At 36.5% G+C, this 25,375-nt stretch overlaps 1 protein-coding gene across 1 annotated transcript in view; it reads left to right on the top strand.

Moving 5' to 3' along the window:
* LOC131873953 (uncharacterized) overlaps positions 1 to 24,647 on the top strand; it is a 61,695-nt gene extending 37,048 nt beyond the window's left edge. Inside the window, exon 2 of the mRNA XM_059217137.1 lies at positions 24,344 to 24,647. Within this exon, the coding sequence (XP_059073120.1) occupies positions 24,344 to 24,647 (304 nt within the window). The remainder of the gene's footprint in view (positions 1 to 24,343) is intronic.
* The last annotated feature ends 728 nt before the right edge of the window (positions 24,648 to 25,375 follow it).

A 25,375-nucleotide genomic window follows, 5' to 3' on the forward strand; every position in this document is an offset into this window, starting at 1 on the left:
TCCTTCAAATAGCTTTGTTGTGGATCTCACCTACTAGTGCATACACATGAGATGAAAGCAAGTAGACAAGATGATTGCTCAAGAATACTCGAAGCGTGATTGATTCGAGAAAGTGATTCATTCGATAATGTGATTAGGGGCTTTGATTGAAGAAATTCATCCAATTTATAGATAAATTGGAGAAAAGATCAGATTAGCATGAAATTGATTCAAATAGAAATTCAAATCAAGAATAGCAAAATTATGACATGTGTATGACAAATTGCTATGCAAGGACTTATGACAATTTATGACAAATTTCTATGCAAGGATTTATGACAAGATTTTGAAATAGAAATAGACATTTAGGAATTTAGGAGAAATTAGAAAATTAGGTTAGAAATGATGACTTGGAATTTAGGAAATTGATGCAAATTAGGTAAATTAATTAATAATTTCTCATTCATTAATTAATTTACAAAAATAGGAGGAAATTGAATTAGAAATTAGGAAAATTAGAAAATTGGAAAATAGGAATTAGGAAATTAGAAAATGAGGAAAATAGGAATTTAGTGAATTAATTAATAATTTTTCATTTATTAATCAATTCACAAAGAGGGAATTGATGAAAAATTAGGTAAATCAATTAATAATTTGTCATTTATCAATTAATTCACAAAAAGAGGAATAATTAGTTAGCCAATTAAATTAAACATTTAATCATGACACGAAGACCTAGGATAAATAAATAAATTATTTAACCTAGAGGGAGAAATGACAAACAGGGTTAAATGAATAAAATCATGAAACCCTAAAAGATGAATTAGAAATGCAAGGATGACAATTAGGTCTTGACAAAAGATTGATTTGATGTTGATTCGATCATGATTTTGAATTGATAAATGATTTGATTGATAAATGTGCCAATTGACGCAGAACAATGACTAATTGATCCAAATTGACATGATTGAGAAGGATGACGATCAATGTCAATCGATCGCAAAATGACAAGATTGAAAATGACAATGATCGATGACAAATCGATCGCAAAAACCCTAATTAGGATTGACGATGTCCAAAATGATGACAAATGAACACGCACATTGATGCGACAGGATAAGATTGACCAAAATCATGACTGAGGATTGTTATCGACAAGCCCAAATTAGAAAGCGAGAAAAATGAGGAATGCAAAAGGAGGACTCAATGCTCGCAAATGATAAAGACCAAGTGCGAATCATAGGAGAAATGTTAATGCGATGTAAAAACCCTAAAATAAGGCAACGCGCAAATGTTAAAGTATGACTCCGCAAGCATTGACCATTTTTAGGTGTCTACACTACTAACCTTTGTCATTGATGCCAAAGGGGGAGTAGTAGATGAGAAAATTCAAAACATAGGGATCACATGCTTAGGGGGAGCTCTCACATTTTTGGTAACATTTTTTGGTGTACACATTTTTGGATATCTTTTTGAAATTTCTCATGAGTGTTGCCATCAATGCCAAAGGGGGAGATTGTTGGCATATGGACACTCCAATGAGACATTGTGTGTGATTGAAGGTTTTGTCATTGATGGCAACCTTGCAATCCTATGGCACTGGCAAGACATTATACCGGCAAAGCATTACTCAGGCAACCTTGCAATCCTATGGCACCGACAAGACATTATACCGGCAAAGCATCACTCAAACAAAATAGTGCATTGGCATCAACAAAATCAATCTACACCAGCACTGGCATAGAAGATGTACACCGGCACAGAAGGAAATATGTATACCGGCACAGAGGCCGACAGGATTTCTGATATGTAATATTTTGTTTATCATTGTAAGCCGACTTGGCAAATTGTAAAATGACTCTTGTATATAAAAGAGATCATTGTAGGCATTTGTAGGATATGGATAGAATGCAATAAATAAATTATAAGGCAGACCTAATGTGCAAATTGTAGGTCAAGGGTATATGTAAAGAACAGAGCAAGAACCGGTACTGAATCTGGCATTGAAGATGCTATTGTAAAGTAGTATAGAATATTGGATTTGTGTAAATCCTCATTGTAAGTCAGTGTGACTTCTTATTGAGTAGTGAGCTCTAGGCAGTTGGCCTTCCTGCATGTGCAGGCCCCTATTGTAAGTAATATTCTCTTATTGGCCAGTAAGTGAATATTGTGGGTCACAAATCCCACCGAGGTTTTTCCCACACCGAGTTTCCTTGTTAAACATCTTGTGTTATAGTGTTCTTTTCATGTGGATGCTTTTGATTCTGTTATTTGCATTAATTCTTGCATACCGGTATACTATTACTTTATATTTTGCATATTCAATTTTAAGAAAATTTCATTACTGGTCAGATACTAATTCACCCCCCCCTCTCAGTATCTGTGGGAACCCTAACAAAAACATCCTTAATCAGTTATATCCATAATCATCAACAACCTTCTCAATATCCTTAAGAAATGCCAACAATCTTTCATTGTCTGTTATAATGCAATATTGCCAACACAAACATGGGGGCTTTTGAGGAAGCAGACTCACTTCTTGCCATTGTGCTCAAAGTCCAGAATCTACCCAAGGTTTAAAGATAACTGGGAACTAGGCTCTGATACCAATTGATGAACACAAAATACCACTAAGAGGGGGGTGGATCAGTGGTTCCTAAATCTTTCCTCTTGCCAATCTAATTTTAGACAATCAACTATTTACTTAGCCACTAAACAGTCACACCAGGAATGCAAGAGAGAAAAACAAAGAGATCATTCACACACAAGAGATTCACAACACCAGATTTATGAGGAAAACCCAATATGGGAAAAACCTCGGTGAGAAGAGCTACTGGAGACTACTGCTCCAATCCAGCCTCATAGGTAAAACACCAACTTACAAAGATTTTGGGCACCAACCCCTACACTTTTAGGGTACCAACCCAAGGAGCACCAACCCCTACACCAAGCTTCAACTTGGCAATGTATATTGAAATACTATTTGAATACAATTAAGGCTTCTTGTTGCAAATTAATTTTGCAACTCTTGAATCAAATAACTCTCTGTTATCTTTCTCTCCCTTTCACACATAGTCTCTCAACACATTGTATCACACTACGATGTTGCATGCTCTGCCACACCTTGCTGGTTAGGTTCAACTGCCTACCTTTGATACTGTTGGTAGAATCCTCTGACCAGTTTTCTTACTCACTCACACTGCAACTTGCTCAGAACATCTTCTCCAGTTTTCTCCTTGCTCACTCTTCCTTCCGTACTCCACTCAATCTTCATAGCATCAACCCTTTTTCTATTTAGAAATCTCATTACTTATCCCTATTTTCCCACCAAAATGCAATTCAAAAACCTGAGCGGTTAGGGTTTTCTCTTTTCAACACAATCTTCTTGAGATCCAATCCCACCTTTCTTGGATCAATCCATGTCCTTGAAGACTGCACCTGCACATGGTTTTCATTATCCAATGCATGTTTTTCTCGGAGTGGCAATCATGTATCATATCTTCTATCATGAAGTCAGATGACACATAAAGTGTTCTAGAAGTTTCCTTAATGAGAACATCCAGAATCAGATTTCCTTTGCCTTGATTCAAGTGCCAACCGCTCCTTGATCTTCCTCTGTCATTTCTTCTTCCTCGAGCCGCAACCAGTCAGATGCAATCCCTTGATTTGTGGTTCCTTCATTAATGGTGATTATCTGTTTCATCAACCCTATCGATGAAGCTTCACCAACCACAACACACTTGCCACCTCAGCTCCACATGGCATCACATCAATCAAGACATGGCCTACCAACACGTAGTCGGTCTGGTAGACACATTTCGGTAAGACCCTTTTCCAATAGAGTGTTCTTCTTCTGTTAACCGGTAGAGAATCCGGTACCAGTTGCACATCTTCACCTCCAGTGGTGTGAGACAACTTTTAACATTCTACCTCGTCATCATAAACAAGCAACCATCCTTTAGACCGGTTTGTACTTTTATCCTTTATGCTCGATCTCCACCAATTGACATCAATGACAACTTAGTGCCAAAATGCCAACACATTACATCACAGTCGTTTCATAAGAAAAATAAAAGATTAACTTAAATTTATATTAATTGGCCATAACAATTGATATTGGAATTTAAAAGATGGTAATTATGACCAAATTTATTACCCCTTTCTATTTTCAAATTAAATGGTCACAAATTACATATTAATTGGTAAGAACTAATATTAAGATTTCTAAGATGACTAAATTTGTTGATGTTTCTATTTTTCGAACTTAGTAATTAAAATTTATATTAAATGATAATAACTAATATTAAAATCCATAAAATAGTAATGATAACTAAAACTATTGATGTTTCTATTTTTCAACATAATCTATTATATATTTATTCATTGTCATTATTAAGATAAGTTTTTCATATCTAATTAGCAACTTTAAACTAAGATATTTTTTTATTTATTTTTTACTACTCTTAGATAAACTTTTAAAGAAAAAGGAAACTTACAGGTAAAATGTAATCTAAATTTTCATTTTATTTTTCCCTACTATTGTAGCCTCCTCAATGGGCAAAGAATGCAGGCAACATAGGGGAGGTGAGAAGAGAGCCAGTGCCAGGAAAATAAAATGAAAGTCCAGTAGGATGCAATACGCCAACGAAATGAGGATGCAAACAAATGTGATAGGTAGCTATTGTAATGAGATTAAACTTTGCCTTATTTTTTTTTCTTTTTTTTCTACCAGTCTTACTCTGTTATTCTTTTATGGCTTCTTATAGCAACAAGGAAGAGGAAATCCATTACCATTTTGCACAAATTTTTCTTTGCAAGAAGGTTGATTAAAATTTCCATTTATATTTTTTTTCATGAATACCCTAACCAGATCCACTATTGTAGGAAAAAAGACAAGGCAAGAGGAACCCTCAAGATGCAGATTTGAAGGCACAATTCCCCAAATGGGATTTGTGATTTTTGTCGCTTGTTGTAGCGTTTGGCAGGGGAGACACTACCTTTGGGGACGATCTTTGCTTGGAGAATTATCTCACAATATTAATATTTTTTTTTATGTTCATTCATTTACATCCAGTTATTATGTTTAATATTGCATTATTTACCGTTTCATATGTTAGTTCTCAGACCATTGCATTGATTTTCTTTATGTTGTGTATTTCTTCTTTTTTTTTTAAATTGTGTCTACTAACAAAAAAGAACAGGATCTCACAGGGAAGTCTTCTATCAATTTTGTTGCAAGTATTTATGTAATTTTACCAGAGAAAATGGTTACAGGCATTTGCACATAAAAACCCATGTAAAAACATATTCTTGTTGTAATCCTAAATGCCTTTGTTTCTGAAGAAACCTAAAACCCTGCACCCATTTCCAACATTTGTAGCCCATGTCCAACATCTGCAACCCTACACCCATACTTAAACACTTCCAAACTTTTAGTTAATACTTTACAGGTTCGTGCCTAAGTTGTTATGATTTTTTTTTTTTATCATAATACAATATACATATACCAGACATTTTTTTGTGGATTTACAAATTTTTCAAAAAATAAATAATTCAAATCTTAAATCAATAAACCTAAATTCAAATAAGTAGACTTAAATGTACAAATCAAATTTTCTTAATTTAATGAAATAAATCAATTTTAATTAATTTATTTATTTATTCTTTTTTTTTTACTCTTAACCAATAGAAATATATATATGTACATATTTTATCTATTTCTCCTTTTTTCTTTCTTTCTTTTAACCTTTAAAATATAGGGAACAAAGGGTTCCTACGTTAATGAATTTAAACAATGTGTACATTTGTTTAAATATAAAAAAAATTGGATAGAAAACTACCAACTAATTGATCAAAAGAAAAGTAAAGTATACACATCTATTTGGTAAAAGTAGATAAGATAAAAATCTGATTTAAGGACGAATTTTTTTTTAGAAAGATGAGAAATGCAATCCTTATATTATTTAACCCATTTTTTTCAGATTTAAACAGAATATCAAAATCCTTTTTCTTTTAACTACATAAAGTTTTCCATAAAAGAAAACAACATGCACGCAAATATAAACCCTCCCCTTATTTTCCCATTTTTGAAAAAAAACATAAAAAAAAATAAGAATAAAAAAAGAAAAGGAGATTGGAACCTGGATCTGCTAAATGAATGAAACCATTGTTGTTGAATTGACTCTCATTCCCCTACAATCTTTCTTGAATCCTCTTCTTGTAACCTAGTAAGATCTTCTCCAAAACCCCTAAAATCCTATCTCATACCATGTAAAATGCTAACAAAATTTCTCCTACAACTAACAAAATTCAAAAACCAATTTCTTAAAAATTCAAAGACTACTTTTACATAAAACCATGAACTCCCCCTTTCTCGAAAATCCTGTATTCAATATATAGAAAATGAGAGCCATTTCCCACTACAGGAGAATTAAATGATTCACATATTCTTTTTTTTTCCCCAAAATAATTTCATGCAAAAGTGGGGGTTATATGCATATTAAATTTGAATTTGAAATTCTTTCATGCAAGACATATTCCATACAACTTGTCATAGTGGCGGTTACATTTGACCATGCATTTTGAATTTAAAATTCACTTCTAGAATCTTCTTATTTCTCCTACACCATGTGCTCAATTAGAATATTGGGAAAAAATAATCTCCAAGTAAATTATGACCTCATGTGTGAGTCACCACTATTCATTCCTCTTTTAAAAATAATTCCATCCTTATTCAATTTCTCATCTCCAACTAACATTGCTCAAAAAATTGATAATAATATTAATAATAGTAGTAGTAGTAGTAGTAGTAGTAGTAGTAGTAGTAATAATATTAATAATAACAACAACAACAATAATAATAATAATAATAACAATAAAAACAACAACAACAACAATAATAATAATAATGATAATAATAATGATAAGTTTTATCAAGGTAACAAAGAGGGTTATGACATCCTTCCCCCCTTGAATTGTGCATCATCTCGATGCACCTATTTAATATAACCTTTAAAAGAGTTTATTGAAAACTGTAGCTAAAAATATTGTAAAACATCAAATACATCATAAGCTATGCAACCACAAACATAACCTAGTATATGATAATTCTAGCAAAAAATTCAAAAGAAGAAGGAAATAAAAACACTATTATACTATGCAAACCATATATTTGAGCTCATTCCTTGACCTCCATTGTTTCTCTTTCTCCTCCAAATTATTGTGGATCTCACCTCCAAAATGCAAGTGTATGCAAGCAAGATTATAATTTGAAAATGATAGCATAAGGATACTAGAGACGTGGTCCTTAAATGATTGAAAGAGGCCTCCAATTTATAGAATTTGGAGAGAGATGAGACAAGAATTCGACAGATGAGATCGATTCTATCTGACGGTTGACATCGCATGCAAAGGGGAGTCTCTTGGGAAATTGCCATTTTGATGGCAAGTGGAAGATGAGTTAGAAGGACAATTCCATTTTCGACACTTGGTCGAAAATGGAAACTTTGCCTTTGAGAGAGGAGACAAGTGATTCACTTTTTAGAAAGTGAATCACTTAAGTGAAGACATTTGAGTGAGGTGGAAATTAATAATTATTAATTATTAATTTCACTCATAAAATCAAATTAGCCAATTAATATTAAAAAAAATATTAATTGTGACATGGACAAAAATATGTTGAATAAATAAATATATATTTATTTATTCAAAAAGGGACATGTTAGTAAGAAAGGGGATTAATTAATTATTTAATTAATTAACCTAGGGGAAATGATTTGAATAAATTAAGATACCAACCCTAATGATGAATTAAGTCCCAATAGTGATGATTGATTGGCTAATAATTGATGAAAATTAATGACAATTGACTGAATTTGACAACAAAATAGGACAAAGGATCGAAAAAGACCCAAAATTGATAATGATTTTGATAAGAGACTGATAAGATTGATTGATAATGACTTGATAATATTAATTGATATTGAGGTTGATAATTAATGACTGAGGACCAAATGTGATTGAACGAGATTGATGAGGGTTGGATTTGAAATGAATTGAAACCAAAGGAATGACACAATGCCAACATATGATGAAAATCAAATGTTACAGAGAAGACATGCTAAGAATTAGGCTAGCAATGTAAGAGTGATGACCAATTTTGAGTGACTACATTTTGCCCCTCTTTGAAACAATGTGATTATGAGCATTGTTTCAAAGAATAATTAAGAAGATCATACCCCAGTAGATCGAGGGATGGAGGTGGGTGCCCCCTCAAGAGATTTTTTATGTATGAAAGGAATGAATGATCTCTCGAAAAGAAGAGAAGAAATGTTAGAAAGTGAAAATATGATGAAAGAGAAGAATACTTAATTGATTAGAGATAAAGAGTTGAATGAATGATGCTGATACTAAACCAAGATGACTACAAGGACTGACAAAAGAAATGTTAGTAAGAGGAAACTAGATGGAGAAGTGTTAATGATGAAGAAAAATCTTGCTTTCACAAATGCACAAAGAGTAGGTGAGAACCTTTATTTGATATGGCAAAATGGATGTAGCACACCATGGCAAATGAAGGCCAAGGATGATAATGCATTCCCTTTGCATAAGATAGACATGTCACAGACAAGGAATGTTCCAAGCATCCTAAGACGTAATTGCCCCAGAATTTGATGAAATGCCCCGCAGACAAGAAATCAAAACAATGACAATCATGAGTCACCCCGGCCACTCCAAATCACTTGGTGACATCATCAAGCAACATAGGATCATGATCAAAGATAAATCAATAATGATAAGACTCGCTAATTCCAACAAGTCAAACAAACATCTTGATCTTCATTGTCAAAAGTTGAAAGTGTTGATAGGATGATCATGTTGTCTGGTTTCAAGACATGTGGTACCCTGTCTAAGACAAGACACAGTCTAGTTTCGAGTATACCACACCCTATATAAGACCCATGATAATGTGATAAGGATAGATAATGTTGATGTTGATGTTCGATTGATAAGACAATGTTGATCAGTTTGAATGCTTGGTTGAATAGGTCATCTGTGAATGCGTGATTTCATTAAAGCACAATGTTTGAAGCGAGTGTCATTGGAGGTATGCTCAGCGATCTGTCTATGCACAAAGGGATCATTTATTGACAAAATCCAAAATGCTTGTTTTTGGATTTGGAGTTTCTTCAGGACATTAGTTGATTTTTTTTTTGGATTTTTTCAGGACATTATTTGATTTTTTAGGGATTTTTTCAGGACATTATTTGATTTTTATGATTTTGCCCCCAGTGTCTAGCAAGGAAAGGAATATGACAGGTGAATAAGTAGGCTTTCTAAAATGTTGGTGGATAGAGGGAAGACAAAGGCCTTTTATTATGGAGACAATACAGATGCAATTTTCAAGGGCTATTGCGTGATGGGACAAAAGGTTGGATATGACAATGTAAAGTAGTGACATGGCATGAGGGACATGTCAAGAGGTTTTTGAAACCATGTTTAAATTTTGCATCCTTATGTCAGATCAAGATCAAGGAATGAAAAAGGGTGTATGGATAGTGATAAGATATGGATAGGATAAACAAGACCAAGAATGGATAAGGGACATGGACTGAAGGTCGGGGTAGGCTAAGGGATAGTGGCAGAAAGTTGCAATAAGATAGGGAATATGAATGAAAGGTTGTAATAAGCAAATGGATAAAGACCAAAAGCTATGATGGACTAAAAGATGCAAACAAGATGCATTATGCTCATGACGATCCTCAGCCTTGTCAAGATCAAAGGTGGAAAGAGGAAATGGACATGAGGGACAATAGGATAATGGAGGAGTATGACATGGTATGATAGGATAATGAAGGGCAATAGGATATGAAGGGTAATGACATGGTATGATAGGATAATGAAGGGAAATAGGCTATGAAGGAGGAAACCTACCTCCAAGTGTGGTGTGCAAGAAGTTCATAGATTATGCATGACACCTGTTTGCCAGGTTTTCATCACAGTACTTGCCCAAGGTGCTTGTTTGCCAAGTTTTCACCAGTGGACGAATTATTTTTGCTTTACTTTTTTCTTTTGTCTTTTTCTTTTTTCTCACTTTTTTTTTTTTTTTTTGTATTTTGACTTTTACAATAGAAGATGGACACATGATAGGGGATGGAAGAAGGACTCAAACATCTTTTTGTTTGGATAATAGCCTTAAAAAAAAAAATGGACCATGACCTTTAAAAGCATGCTCAAATATGTTGGTAGGATAAGGACATGGAAAATAAGATGAAACTAAGGCAAGGATTTATGTACAGGATTGGATCAAAGGGATCGAAGGATGGAAAATATGCATTGGATAATGGATAGGGTATTGGAAGAATTGGGCTTCACTAGATAGAAATGTTGGCAAGATTGATATTGGCACACACCTTGAGGGGTGATAGACTGATGGAGGAAAAATGTATTTTGGATATTGAGATTTTGATGAAGGAATAGCTAGGGATTTGCGGACATAAGGACCCAAAATAGAAGAAGGAGGTGATGGCGGAACAAATTTGTGAGGTTTGGATGGAGGAATAGCAACTTTGGATGCCAAGTTGGATGTTTCTTTAGGATTTTGTGCTTCAAGGAGCCGCTTAGGGATCCACATGGTTTTTTATTTTTCATGCTTTTGTGGTTCCTTGGAGTGCATTGCCAACACAAGGGATTTAAGAACCCATATATATTTTGAATTTTCTTTTTGAGCAATGGGCCTTTGTGACCTTTTTGATTTTTCCTTTTCATTATAGATCAAATTTTTCTTTGCTTTGACATGTTGATTAGATTGGACATGTTGATCCTTGAATACATGTGGATTTTTAGACTTATGACTTTTATGCTTGGCATCCAAATTGCTTGGAGGGGGAAAGGAATGCATGGATGGATATGAATGAAATGGATTTATTTTGGATTGATGAAATTTACTCAAGGATGTGTGCCTTTTTCGACCTTGCATAGAGGACGAAGGGATATAAGGACCTAAGATGGATGGAAAGTATGATGAAGAAGGTGTATGTTTTGATTTTGAAGGGATGTTGGATTTAGTAGGGGTACCCACGTCTTAAGGAATTTCACTGAGGCCATGACCCTTAATATTTTCTTTAGCATTAAGGGATTCTTGCTTATGGAGATCTACTCCTTTGCCTTTATGAATATCTTAACTTGTAGGATACTCTTTTCTTTGGGAAGAAGACGCGAGTCCATTATGAGGTGGATATGATATGAGAAAAATAATGAGATCTTGAAGTGGAATGGATTGCACCAAAGTGGAAGAACCCATTATGCATGTCGAGGGTTCATGAACATCTTACACTGACACATTAGAATCATGAGGGGGATTAGGATCATGAGGGGGACTAGGATTGTGTGGTGGACATGGTTCAATGACAGGCTCTTCAAGAGATGGAATGGGAGAAATAATGGGATCATCAAAAGAAATGTGATCTTGGAGTGTATATGGAGCATTAAGACAAGGAGATGGAGGAACAAAAGGATCTTGTGGAGGATTTAAAGGAATAATTTGATCTTGAAAAGGAGGAAGATCATTGGAATCCTCTTTAAAGGTGCTTTGCTCTTGACTTTTAATGGGATCATCAGAAAGGATGGAAGGGATATCTTGATCTTTCTTAGGAAGTGGAATGCCAATGGGATTTGAAAGGACATTTTTTTCATGAAATGGAAGGGGATCGTTTGGGATTGGATGGAATGGGATATCTTGAGCTTGCTCGGGGAATGGAGTGTCAATAGGGCTTTGGATAGGATGGACAAGAATAGGGGAATCATCATGAGTGTCTGGGGAAATGGGATCTTGGTCAACAATTGGATGGGATGATAAGGTTTCAGAATCTTGATCTTGATTTTCTTTAGGACTCATTTCTTCGTGCTCTAAATTATCCTCTTGACATGAGGTTGGACTTTGGATATGCATGGAGGATTCTGACAAGGAATCAATGCTTGAACATGAGGAAGAGGGACTTCGAATGGGGTCCTCTAAAACAGGTAATGGCAATAAAGTGCATGGCGGCATTGGGTCTTGTATTTCTGAAACATGACAAGGATGTGCATCATGAATTGGATTATCTTGGCAATCAATTATGGATAGCTCTTGGATAATTTCATCCTTGGGTGTATTGTTTGATGAGGACAATATGGAAGGTTCTTGCAAAACTTCTAAAGGTGTAGGGATAGATGCCACTGGAGAGTCAATTTGTTTGTGGGGGGATGAGGCATTGCTAGACATAAGTGTATTATCTTGATCTTCCTCAAAGAACTCACTTGGTAATTTCCTCAAGATCCTTGCAATAAAACCACCTTTCTTTCGAGGTTTTGACATGGTTGTATCTGGAATTTGAACTTGTTCGGCAAGAATTTGGTCTTGGTTTGATGTCATGTTTTGATTTTGAACTAGATGTTGATCAAATTGGTTTGACATGTTCAAAATTTGGCTTGGTGTGTGTTGCAACCTTTGTTTTTGAATGTTTGGTTGTGGTTGTTGACATTGATATGTTGATTGAACTTGTTGATATTCCACCATTGGTTGAACTATTTGTGGACATTGTATAGTTGGTTGGACATATTGTTGAAATTGGACCATTGGTTGTGTTGGTTGTATATGTTGGAATTGTTGAACAATTGGTTGTGTCTATTGGAAATGTTGGAGTTGTTGAACAATTGGTTGTGATGGTTGAAAATATGATTGATAGTAAACACCTTCTTGTTCTTGATGTGGAGGCACATAATGTTGTTGTCTCTTTTCCTAAAATTGTTTCATCATCTCTATTTGTGAGAGGAGAGCTGGTATGTCTGATCATTCAATAAGAGATCTTACATCAATTGGCTCAATATTTGGATTTCAACCTGGAAATTTTTGAAACATTTTGGACATTTGTGATCTATTCTTCTCAATGTTTTTCACTTTTTGTTCCAAAATCTCCTTTTCTTGAGCTAGTTTCTCCTCTAGTTTTTGTATTTGGAGACTTGTTTCATCATAAAAAGTTTGATCCAAGTTCTGAGACATGTAGAGATTGGATTGACATGGTTGATTTCTCAATTGTGATGACATGGCTTCGTAAGAAGGTTGAGACCTCATTTCAACAAACATGTCACTATGAAATGAAACTAATGGGATTGACAAATGTAACCTAAAAGGATGACAATGCAATCTATGGCAAGAATGCAACCTATGTTTTTGTTGTTTTTCAAGATTTGGACAAACTTTTTGGAATGCAAAGCTAAAGACACAACCTTGGGAAGTTGGAATGAAGCCAAGACCTTAAAGGACAAAGGACCAAATGACAATAGGACAAGTTGACAATGTCTCACCTATATGCTTAGATACTAAGCTAGGTTTGACAAAAATGATATGAATAAAAGGACAAGTTTTAGACAAGGTCAAGACTTCTTAACAACAACTTAGGGTATCATCCAAAGTTTTGATTTTTTTTAAGTTTGACAAACCAAATTTTTGAAACTAAATGCAAGAAGGCAATTATTATGACAATGACTTAGGATATGACATGAAAATGATCTAAGGATATGATATGACAAGATGAAGCCAAGACAAGATGACAATACAATGATAAGGATATGCGAAGACCAATGACTTGGAATATGCAAAATGCAACCTAGGCAAGACCTAATTTTAGCATGACAAGGATAATGCACGAATGTCACCTAAATGGAAATCTATCTTGGATATGACAATGAAATGCAAACTTAGGGAAATGATTTTGAACCTAAGTGCAAAATGAGGACGGTTGCAATAAAAAGGACTAAAATGAAGGGAGATGATAATATGCCCTAGGACCTAAGTTGGACTATGCAAAACCTAGCCTAAAGTGACATGAATGTTGAGACAAAGTTTTTCAATGTGTTTGAAAGCCATGTTTTGAAAATGTTTTGAACTTTGTTGAATGAATGTTCTTTTTTTAAAACCTTGTTTGGACAATGTTTGGACTTGTTTGACAAATGATGTTTTGTGACAATTGTATAATTCAACTTTTGACAAGTAAAGAAGACAAGATATTTTAACTTAGACTCAAGACAATCATGCTCATTCACACATTTCTTATGGTAGGTAAGGACAGTAGGTACTTGAGAGGTAGACTCGTTATGAGATTCAAGGAGAATACATAGATGTTCGACACCACGGGCTCCCCTCCACGGCACTCACTTCTCAGGGCAGCCAAGCATCAGTCCCCATGGAAATCTCCCCATGGTGAACTTAGTATCTCTTCCAAGTATCCGAACTCTTGCTTCTCAAGCAACTAGAAGGATTTTGGCCTCTAAATACAAGGTGTTTAATAAGGATTTTTGTTAAGCGCTACTCCTTGGTATCATGCAAGCGTGATTGAGACACAGGCCCACCAAGATACCAAATAAATGTAGTCGCGCAAGCACGATTTAGACCGTGAGGCCCTACTTAGATGCCGATATGAGAAAGAGTCCAAGGTTCATCACTTCCCAAGTAACTACAATTCCCACGTAACCCTTCCTTCAAAGCTTTCGCCCATCAGGTATTTATTTATAGTGAGTTAAAATGCCAAGGTACTCTAGCTATGCTCACTTTGGGTCGTTCCCCTCTCACGATTGTCACTTGCTTGCAAAATAAAGCAAATGGTTGGGAAGGCAGACCCTCTAAAGGTAACAAACAATCCAAAACATGATAATGGTATCGAAGGTCTGGATTTCTAATCACCCTAAGAAGGATGAGAGCATACTCTCCTACTCCAATGTCAAACTCGACAAGAAAAGTGAACACATGTTCATTCCATCCTACTTAGCAAACATACTAGGTGCCTAATTAAAAATCACAAACACAAAGTTTAGTTGGAATATAAGGCAACCTGCAAAATCACTAAGTTAGGAGTTTGATTTGTTTGGTCTTTGACTAGCGAACCTGCAAACAATTCATTAGTAGTTTGTGAAATAATTCTTTGTCAAGCGTTTTGCCACAAAGCTACCAAGAATGTTAGAGAATTAAGAGAAATGAATCACCATCAAAATTAATCCATAAAAGTTGTGATTCTTTGTCCTCTTAGATTAATCTATGTGAAATTTATCAAATTTACCACCCTAGATTAATCTAGATAAAATTTGCATGAATGCATGATTAATTTGCCAAGCTAAATTAATCTAGATGAAGGTTGCATGATTTTGTTTTTGAAAATTTTGACCATTTACAGCAGCATAATTAAAAATGTCATAACTTCCTCAATATTTATCCAAATCACAAACCGTAAGATTATCTGGAAAGGTAAAAATGTGATCTAATATACCCAGAAATTGTTTATTTTAATTCTACACAAAAATTTTTACGTGATCAATTGATTATGACTATTTTTTTTTAGAAGAAAAATCTACAATTTCTCCACAAAAAAAATCTGCAACTTCACAAAACATTCAAAACAAATATTAGATCGAAGCATTTTCACGTCGGGTTCACCATTTAATGTAGCTAAAAATATTGTAAAACATCAAATACATCATAAGCTATGCAACCACAAACATAACCTAGTATATGATAATTCTAGCAAAAAATTCAAAAGAAGAAGGAAATAAAAACACTATTATACTATGCAAACCATATATTTGAGCTCATTCCTTGACCTCCATTTTTATCTTTCTCCTCCAAATTATTGTGGATCTCACCTCCAAAATGCAAGTGTATGCAAGCAAGATTATAATTCGAAAATGATAGCGTAAGGATACTAGAGACGTGGTCCTTAAATGATTGAAAGAGGCCTCCAATTTATAGAATTTGGAGAGAGATGAGACAAGAATTCGACAGATGAGATCGATTCAATCTGATGGTTGACATCGCATGCAAAGGGGAGTCTCTTGGTAAATTGCCATTTTGATGGCAAGTGGAAGATGAGTTTGGAAACTTTGCCTTTGAGAGAGGAGACAAGTGATTCACTTTTTAGAAAGTGAATCACTTCAGTGAAGACATTTGAGTGAGGTGGAAATTAATAATTATTAATTATTAATTTCACTCATAAAATCAAATTAGCCAATTAATATTAAAAAAAATATTAATTGTGACATGGACAAAAATATGGTGAATAAATAAATATATATTTATTTATTCAAAAAGGGACATGTTAGTAAGAGAGGGGATTAATTAATTAACCTAGGGGAAATGATTTGAATAAATTAAGATACCAACCCTAATGATGAATTAAGTCCCAATAGTGATGATTGATTGGCTAATAATTGATGAAAATTAATGACAATTGACTGAATTTGACAACAAAATAGGACAAAGGATCGAAAAAGACCCAAAATTGATAATGATTTTGATAAGAGACTGATAAGATTGATTGATAATGACTTGATAATATTAATTGATATTGAGGCTGATAATTAATGACTGAGGACCAAATGTGATTGAACGAGATTGATGAGGGTTGGATTTGAAATGAATTGAAACTAGAGGAATGACACAATGCCAACATATGATGAAAATCAAATGTGACAGAGAAGACATGCTAAGAATTAGGTTAGCAATGTAAGAGTGATGACCAATTTTGAGTGACTACAAAAACATCTGTTGTATCTCACTCATGTCTTTCCATGTAGCATCATATTGATTCCATTATACTTTGCATTGATCAACCTCTTTGTTGCGCAATTGGTATTGGCGTCTTTCCAAAACTCTGAATAGCTTTGTTGTTATTTCCTCGACTCGTAGGAGGATCCTTCCTTGCTTCATCAAACCTTGGTAAATAACTTATCCTATTTGTTGATCATTTCCATCATAATTTCTCCTATTATTATTGTAGCCATCCCTTTGATTTGATTAGGAGGTGGGATCCTTTTAGATTTATTAAACTCTTGATACTTGTTGAAGTTTGAGTTCCCCTTGAATTCATGCTTCCCTTTGAATGAAAGATTCTTGTTAAAGTTCTATCTTGTTTCTACTAGGGTTTGAATATTCCTTTCTTAATTTAAAGATTTCTCAAGTACTTACTTCATCAACTTCTACCCTTATGTTGGTATTCAACCCAAAATGAACTTCTTGGTTTAACCCTTCTCATCCTTTTGATACATAGGTACGTTCTTTAGCAATTCAGTGATCTTATCCCAATATTGTTGAATAGTCAAGGTCCCTTGTCAAAGATTATGAAATTATGTCACCTTCTCATCAAAGAATACTTTTGATAGCCATCTTTTAAATAAATGGTGAACAAATTGATCTCAAGTGGTTATATCCTTGGTATACCCATTTTATTCCTTCGTGTTAATCAACCAACTAGTTTCTACCTTGATAAGTTGATAGGGACCCCATAATGCCTTAGTAGTTTCACTAATGTCCTTTTAATCAAATTATTTTTCCATTTCATTTAACCAATCTTTTGCTCCTTCACCAATTTTATTTCCATCTACTTAGGTGGGGTCATTTTCTTCAAATCTTTAGATAGCTCCAACATATTATTTTCTCTCTTATCATCCATCTCATTTTCTGATCATTGCCAAGATCCTCATTTTAAGTCCCACTTCTCTTTTTCAATGTCATTACTAATCTTATCCCTTTGCTCATTTAATACGTTGATTATAACTTCAACTCTCATTGTTGTTTCACTCCTTGTTCTTGTTGATTTCCATCATTTCTAACTTCTCTTTGACTCCTTGTGGTGGTATGCTTTTCTCTTCCACTTTCCTTACCATCTAGGTCTTTCTTAAAATTCAAATTTAATATTCAATCAAGTTATCTCTACTACTTCCAACTACTTCAAAGATACTCTTCAAGATTGCATAAGTTGAGGTGAGCTCAAGGCCTAGACTTGAACCTGGCTCTGATACCACATGTAATAACCCACTTAACTTAATTAAAAAAAAACTCAACTATTTTTTTTTTTAGATTGATGATTACTTATTACCACTTATTCTTATTTGTGTTTGATTCAATCGCATACTCTGGGCATCTATCCAAACAGGATAGGCATCCATCCAACCAGGATGGGCATCTAACCATACAGATTAGGCATCTATCCATACGGGATAGGGGGTTTCATCTATCCAATTCGAGATAGGCATCTACCCAAACATAGTAGGCATCTATTCAAAGAATAGGAAATGCTCGATGCCTATCTCTAATTGGATAGATGAAACCCCTTGTCCTGTATGGACAGACGCCTAATCCGTATGGTTATATGCCCATCCCGGTTGGATGGATGCCTATCCCGTTTGGATAGATGCCCAGAGTATGCGATTGAATCAAACACAAATAAGAATAAGTGGTAATAAGTAATCATCAATCTAAAAAAAAAATCAAATGAGATTTTTTTGAATTAAGTTAAGTGGGTTATTACAATAGTGGTAATATCTTTATATTTATAAAACACCCTTCCATCTAATCACCTAATGCATCTATTTTATCCAGAGATGAACCATTCAATATTTTTCTTCTTTGTCAGTGGTTCTTCTAGTATCTTGCATAGCTTGTTTAGCTTCCACTCATATTCTTTTACAGTTGCATTGCCTTGTGTTAGATTCCTCATCTTGGTTACACTCTTGGTAGGGACTATTGGTGTACCAAAGTTATTATAATTTTTCCTTTCAGGTTAGGTTAATGTTTGACATACCATTCTAACTAATATTTTCTTAAGGATCCTACAAAGTCTATTAATCTTTCCTTATCCACAAATTTCCTATCTTGTCCCATATTGATTCCAAGATAAAGCAACATTTTGTTGCTTCAATGGTATTAGTGCCAAACAATGGAATCCCAATGACTATATCCATTGCTTGTGAGTTTGTTTTCAGATTATGTGTTGTTCTATATATGGTTACTAGTTTGTTTGTGGTTTTTGTGTTACTGGTTTCTGATCCTTCCTATTGTTATTCCAAGTCTTATATTCTCTCCCCTTATCTCTTGCTAATTTTATGTTGAAATATTTTTCCCCTAGTCTCTCACTCTAAGGGATGTCTTGTTCACTGTTTGCTTTTGCTTGCTCTTGGTTCTCTACTCTCTCTTCTTCTCTCTTCTCTTTATTTTTTAATGGTGATATTTCTAACACTATTCTCCTACTTTTGTACTTGGTGGTAGATGGGATTTGGTCTAGGGGTTGTGTCTCTTAAAAACTTATTTTCATTCTTTGGTTTTTAAATGACATGTCACTTTGTCGCACCTGTATCCTTAGCTATTGATTAATTTTTTTATTTATTTTTAATTCTTCTTCCCTTAATCCACTTATACTCATATTAACCAATTGCTCCAAATATTTGTCACTTACATGTGTGATTACTGTAGGATTTGAGAAATACAAATCCACAGAACCCAAAGAAACCTGCATGCAAGAAACCTGTCACAGAGAAAGAGAGAGAACGAATACAAAGGTTTTGGCTCTGACAAAGTGAAAAGATTTATTATCAGAGAAAAATGAATCAAGAATATGACAATAATACAAGAGATCAATCCTTATAAAGGAGATCAACATCGAAAGGAAAACCTAACCCTAAGGTGAGAGCATTTAATAATTAAATATTAATTATTAAATGACTAATGTATGCATAAAGAGAAATCTTAAGAGGAGAGTAAAGTTAATTAATTACTTTACTCTAACACCCCCCCTTAAGATGAGCTACAATGCAGCTACAAACAATGCAGAAGAAAGCAAAGGAACTACAATGCAAAAGAGGGTCCCGGCAACAAGGCCTGATCAGGTACCCGAATACAAAAAAATCTCTATAAAGTGGAGTAAAGGAGAAAACCCAGTGAGAAAAAACTCCTCTCCAAAAAGAGATAAAGAATCATGCTAAAAAGAAAACATAAAGGAAGGAAGGCCTCACTGAGACCCCCCAAGGACAACTTCCTTCACCCCAAGCATAGAGCACAACTAAAGATAGCGCGGAGATGCCAAAGGTTTAGTGAAGATGTCTGCAACCTGCTCCTCTGTAGGAATATACTCCAAGATGAGAGAACCATCCTGAATCAACTGTCTGATGAAGTGCATGTGGATTTCAATGTGCTTTGTCCGCTGATGCTCCACTGGGTTGCGAGAAATATGAATGGCACTCTGATTGTCGCACCAAAGAGTAGTGGGACAATCTGGAGGAAACCCAAACTCTGTCATCGACTGCCGAAGCCATAAAACCTCCTGACTAGCTAACACTGCTGCACGGTACTCAGCCTTTGTAGATGATAATGCAATAGCAGACTGCTTCTTGCAAGACCATGTAATAGGACCAGAACCAACGCAAAAAATGAAGCCAGAAGTAGACTTCTGATCATTGACATCACCAGCCCAATCGGAGTCAGTGAAGCCAATGATGTGAGGGGATCCTGAAGTGTAGTGAATGCCATAATGAGTGGTGCCCCGAATGTACCTCAAAATACGTTTGGCTGCTTGCCAATGGCTCTCATGAGGATCATGGGAGAACCGAGAGACAAGGCCAACCGCAAAGGAAAGATTAGGACGAGAATGGGTCAGGTACAACAAACTGTCAACCAACTGCCTATATAAAGTGGGGTCTACTAAAGGAGTAGAGCAAGTGGAAGACAAAACAACACCTGACTGAAATGGAGTGGGGGTAGACTTGCAATCAAGCATGCCAAATTGGTGAAGCATATCAAGAGCATACTTCTCCTGAAATATGGAGATCCCATCCGAAGACTGAATAACCTGTAGACCCAGAAAGAAGTGCAAGAGACCAAGATCTATCATCTCAAACTGCTCCATCAAAGCTCTCTGAACACTCTGAATCATGGAGGATGAGCTACCTGTAAGGATGAGATCATCTACATATAGCACAAGAATCAAAAGATCACCCTCCTGACGCTGAATATACACAGTGTGATCGGAATGACAGCGTGTGAAGTGGGAGGAAAGCAAAAAAGAGTCCATCTTCTCATACCAAGCCCGAGGGGCTTGTTTGAGACCATATAATGAACATCGAAGTCTGCAAACCAAAGAAGTGTCATGCACAAAACCCTGAGGCTGCTCCATATAGATCTCCTCATGTAGGTCTCCATGCAAGAAGGCACTCTTCACATCCATCTGAAACACTGTCCATCCCTGTGAAGCTGCAAGTGAAAGTACCAGGCGTATAGAATTCATCTTGGCGACAGGAGCAAAGGTCTCAGAGTAGTCAATACCTTCTACCTGAGAAAACCCCTTCGCAAAAAGACGGGCCTTATACTTATCAATAGAACCATCTACAGCATACTTGGTACGATACACCCACTTGCACCGAACCAACTTTCTTCCCTTAGGAAGAGGACAAAGATCCCAAGTATGATTCTTCATCAAATAAGAATACTCCTCATCCATGGCCCTATCCCACTCAAGGTGTCCTGTCGCCTCTGAAAACTTTTGAGGATCATTTGAAATGGCATGACTCAAAAGGCTAGAACCAGATGTCTGAGCACGAGTGCGACGAGTATCTGAAGGATCACCTGCCAAAGAACGAGCTGCCTCAACAGTATCACAGGCTCACCTCGGCAAAGATGGAGCAACTGGTGGTGGTGGAGATGGTGGATCATCATCTACATCATCCTCAAGAGATAAGTAATCCTCAAGAGATGAAGAGGAAGGAGTAGGCAATGAGGGAGAAGCTGGGGATGGAGAATCCATCTGAGGATAGCAATCATCAAACTGGACATCCCGTCGAAATAGGACCTCTCTGGAATCAGGATCAAACAATCTGTATGCCTTAACATCCTCATAGTAGCCAACAAATATGAGTGGTCGGCTCTTCCTCTCCATGGCGTTCCGCTGAGCATCAGGAATAAGTGCCCAAGCCTCACTACCAAAAACTCAGAATGTAGAAACATCAGGCTTGACATGGGTCCAAGCCTCCTCAGGAGTCATATGTCGCAATGCCTTATGAGGCATCCGATTCTGAATATAATTGGCACAATTGACTGCCTCAGCCCAAAATGAAGAACTCATAGCTTGAGACTGTATCATACAATTTGCCATCTCCCGTAAGGTTCTGTTCTTTCTCTCAGCAACACCATTCTGCTGAGGGGTGTAAGGAACTGTAAACTGATGCTGTAAACCATGCTTAGTGCAAAAATCTCTGAAAGCCTGATTTACATACTCCCCCCCATTATCTGTGCGTATCCTCCTGATAGAAAGTCCAGATTGCTTCTCCACAAATGTCTTAAAAATCCTGAAGGAGTCAAAGACATCAGACTTGTACTTAAGAAAGTACACCCATGTACGTATGGAGAAGTCATCAATAAAAGTGAGCACATAACGGGCCCCTGAAAAGGAAGGAGTCGGAAAGGACATAAGATCACTGTGTACCAACTCTAGGGCTGCCCTAGCACGAGATGCTCGACCCTTAGGAAAAGGATCTCGATGATGTTTGCCAAGAACACAACCACGACATACACCATCCGTACAAGAAATCTGTGGAAGCCCAATCACAAGTGCCTGTGTACTTATCTGCTGTAGATATCTATAATTGACATGGCCAAAACGCTCATGCCAAAGCCTGCTCACTGAATCTGCATGAGCTATGAGAGAGGAACCAACAGTGTCTGAACTCTCAAAGCCATCAAAACTATATAAGTGAGATGCAGAATCCACACTCCCAGTAGCCACAACCAAGTCAGGATCATGAAGATCTCGAATAACCACATCATGAGGTGAGAACTCAATTATCTTACCAGAGCCAGAGTGGCAAATCTGATAAACGGATAGAAGGTTTGTTGAAATGTCAAGAACCAAAAGTACATCCTGTAGACAACCACCATCCAATGAAACAGTACCGGAACCCTGAACGGAAAGTTGTGCTGAGTCACCAACTGCAATATGTCTAGTGCCTGTAGGGGCAAGAGCGGTGACCAAATCCTCTATGTGTGTCATATGGTGAGAAGCACCAGAATCTAGAATCCAAGTGGATGCGGAGGACATTGCTCGTGCAGAAAGAGCATGACCTTTCCTTGTGGGCTGTGAAGGAGGTTGAGGTGCACTGATATTATGCTGCTGCATGGCTTCGTCCAAAACCTCTAAACGTTTCCAACACCTGGAAACGGGATGTCCTTCCTTGCCACAAAAACTGCAAGGATCACCAGATTTCTTCTTAGTCTTGGAGGAAGACTCACCAGACTTGGAAGATTTGCCCTGTTTAGAATTGGACTGTGGTTTTAAATCAAACTTTGGTGGTGGCTTGGAGGGATTTTCACTAGCCTCTGAATCTTTCTTAGGCTTTGGTTTCTGCTTCTGTTTTCCTTTGGAGGACTGGGCTACCAATGTTTGGTTCTGTGAATCTGAAAGTGAATCCAACTGCTTAAGCTTAGCTTGCTCACGAGTCAAATGATCACAAAAGACCTCAAAAGAAGGCATGACATGGCGAGCACCCAAGGCATCCATGGTGGAATAGAAGGTCAAAGAGAAGATCTGAAATGGACCCTGAAGCTTGGAGAGGATCACGAAAATGCACTCTGTATCAGTCTTAGTCTTACCACAACCCTGCAAGATAGATCTTTGCTGTTTGAACTTCATCAAAAAGTCTTCAATAGAGGGAAACGAATCAGGTACCAAGGAAGTTAACTCTGCCTCAAGTTGCAAAGCTCTGAACTTGTTGATAGTGCCAAAAAGTCCTTCAAACTTGGTCCAAATGGCTTGAGGAGTGAGACAACCCTCAAGATGAAACTGGAGACTGTCGGAAATGTATAAAGCCATCAATCCCATAGCCTGATCCATATCGTTCCTGTGCTGCATAACCTCAAAGGGACGTGTCAACTGAGGTTGAATCTCATCCAAATAGGACCATAACCCTCTAGACTGGAGAAGAGTCATCATGCGACTCTTCCAAGTGTGGTAATTATGCGGTGTGAGAGATTCAATAGGTCTGTCTACCATCCTGTGAACTGTGCCTCAACTGCTCTGAATTTTTTTGAATTATTATTAAGTGGTCTTTCAGAACTAGACAGAAGATGCAGAAGGGGTTTGATTGTTTTGTTATGGTGTTTGTAGATTCTCATTTTTTGATGTAAATAATAGAAAGCAAGAAAAAAAACACCCCCATAATGCAAAAAACTAATCCCCAGTACAAACTGAAAGCCGAAAAATGATAGAAAGCAGTAACGGGTTGAGACACAATTATGAGAACCTGAAGAATTTACTGATGAAATAGACTACAGATCTGGAAAGAGCACAGAACCATCTTTCCGATGCCTATTCGCTTTCGAAAAACGGAGCAAAAACGAGCAAGTTATGCCCCTCGGAGTGCAAAAAGGCTCATTGGACTTTGACTGCGAAAAAATGCAATCAAACTGGAGAAATATGAAAAAATTCCTACACCATTAGAACGGGCTCGGAGTCAGCTTTCCAATGCCTATTCGTTTTCGAAAAACAGAGATCGGACGCCCGATTTTGTAAAACAGCTCCAAAAGGCTTAGATGGGCCCTGCTAGCCCTCAAGGGCTTAAAAAAAATGGGCCCCTGGTCTGCTAGGCGACCAGGAGCTTGTGCAAGGCCGGTGGCGGCGCAGGGGCGGTGCCGCTGGTTCCAGCGAAGGGCGGGCGGTGCACGGGCAGCACGCGGGCAACGCGAGCTGTGGGTTTCACCGACGGCGCAGCGGTGGCTGCCTGGTCGCGGCCGGTGGGAACCGCCGGTGGCGATGGCCGGGCAGTGTCCGCCCGGCGGCGCACCGGCGGTGTGTGCCTCTAAATGGCTGCGCCCTTTTTAAATTAAAAAACTGCATTTTTTAATTTTTTTTTTTTTTTTTTTTGAATTTTCCACCTCGTGTTGCATGCCCTGGGGCCGTACGGCTTTGGGGCATAAAAAAAATTTGCCTTCTAGAGCAACTGTGTCCAAATTGGACGAATTTTATATGAAAATAGGGGTTTTTGGGTGCTACGAGCTCAACGGTGAGGTCTATTTGGGCTCAAAGCGCACCGAAAAAAAATACCCCCTATTCCAAAATAAAAAACAGAAGACAAACATAGATCTGATGCAACCAAAACCTGGATCTCAAAATCTTTCAAAAGTCTGAACAAGTTGTAGCAGATCTAGCTCTGATACCATGTAGGATTTGAGAAATACAAATCCACAGAACCCAAAGAAACCTGCATGCAAGAAACCTGCCACAGAGAAAGAGAGAGAACGAATACAAGGGTTTTGGCTCTGACAAAGTGAAAAGATTTATTATCAGAGAAAAATGAATCAAGAATATGACAATAATACAAGAGATCAATCCTTATAAAGGAGATCAACACCGAAAGGAAAACCTAACCCTAAGGTGAGAGCATTTAATAATTAAATATTAATTATTAAATGACTAATGTATGCATAAAGAGAAATCTTAAGAGGAAAGTAAAGTTAATTAATTACTTTACTCTAACAATTACTTCTATAGTTTTTTAGGAACTCATTAAACCTATCATCTAGTTTGATCTTAATATTGTTGAAGTCTTC

Source organism: Cryptomeria japonica, chromosome 3, assembly GCF_030272615.1.
Source record: "Cryptomeria japonica chromosome 3, Sugi_1.0, whole genome shotgun sequence".
In the NCBI taxonomy this organism is placed as follows: domain Eukaryota; kingdom Viridiplantae; phylum Streptophyta; class Pinopsida; order Cupressales; family Cupressaceae; genus Cryptomeria; species Cryptomeria japonica.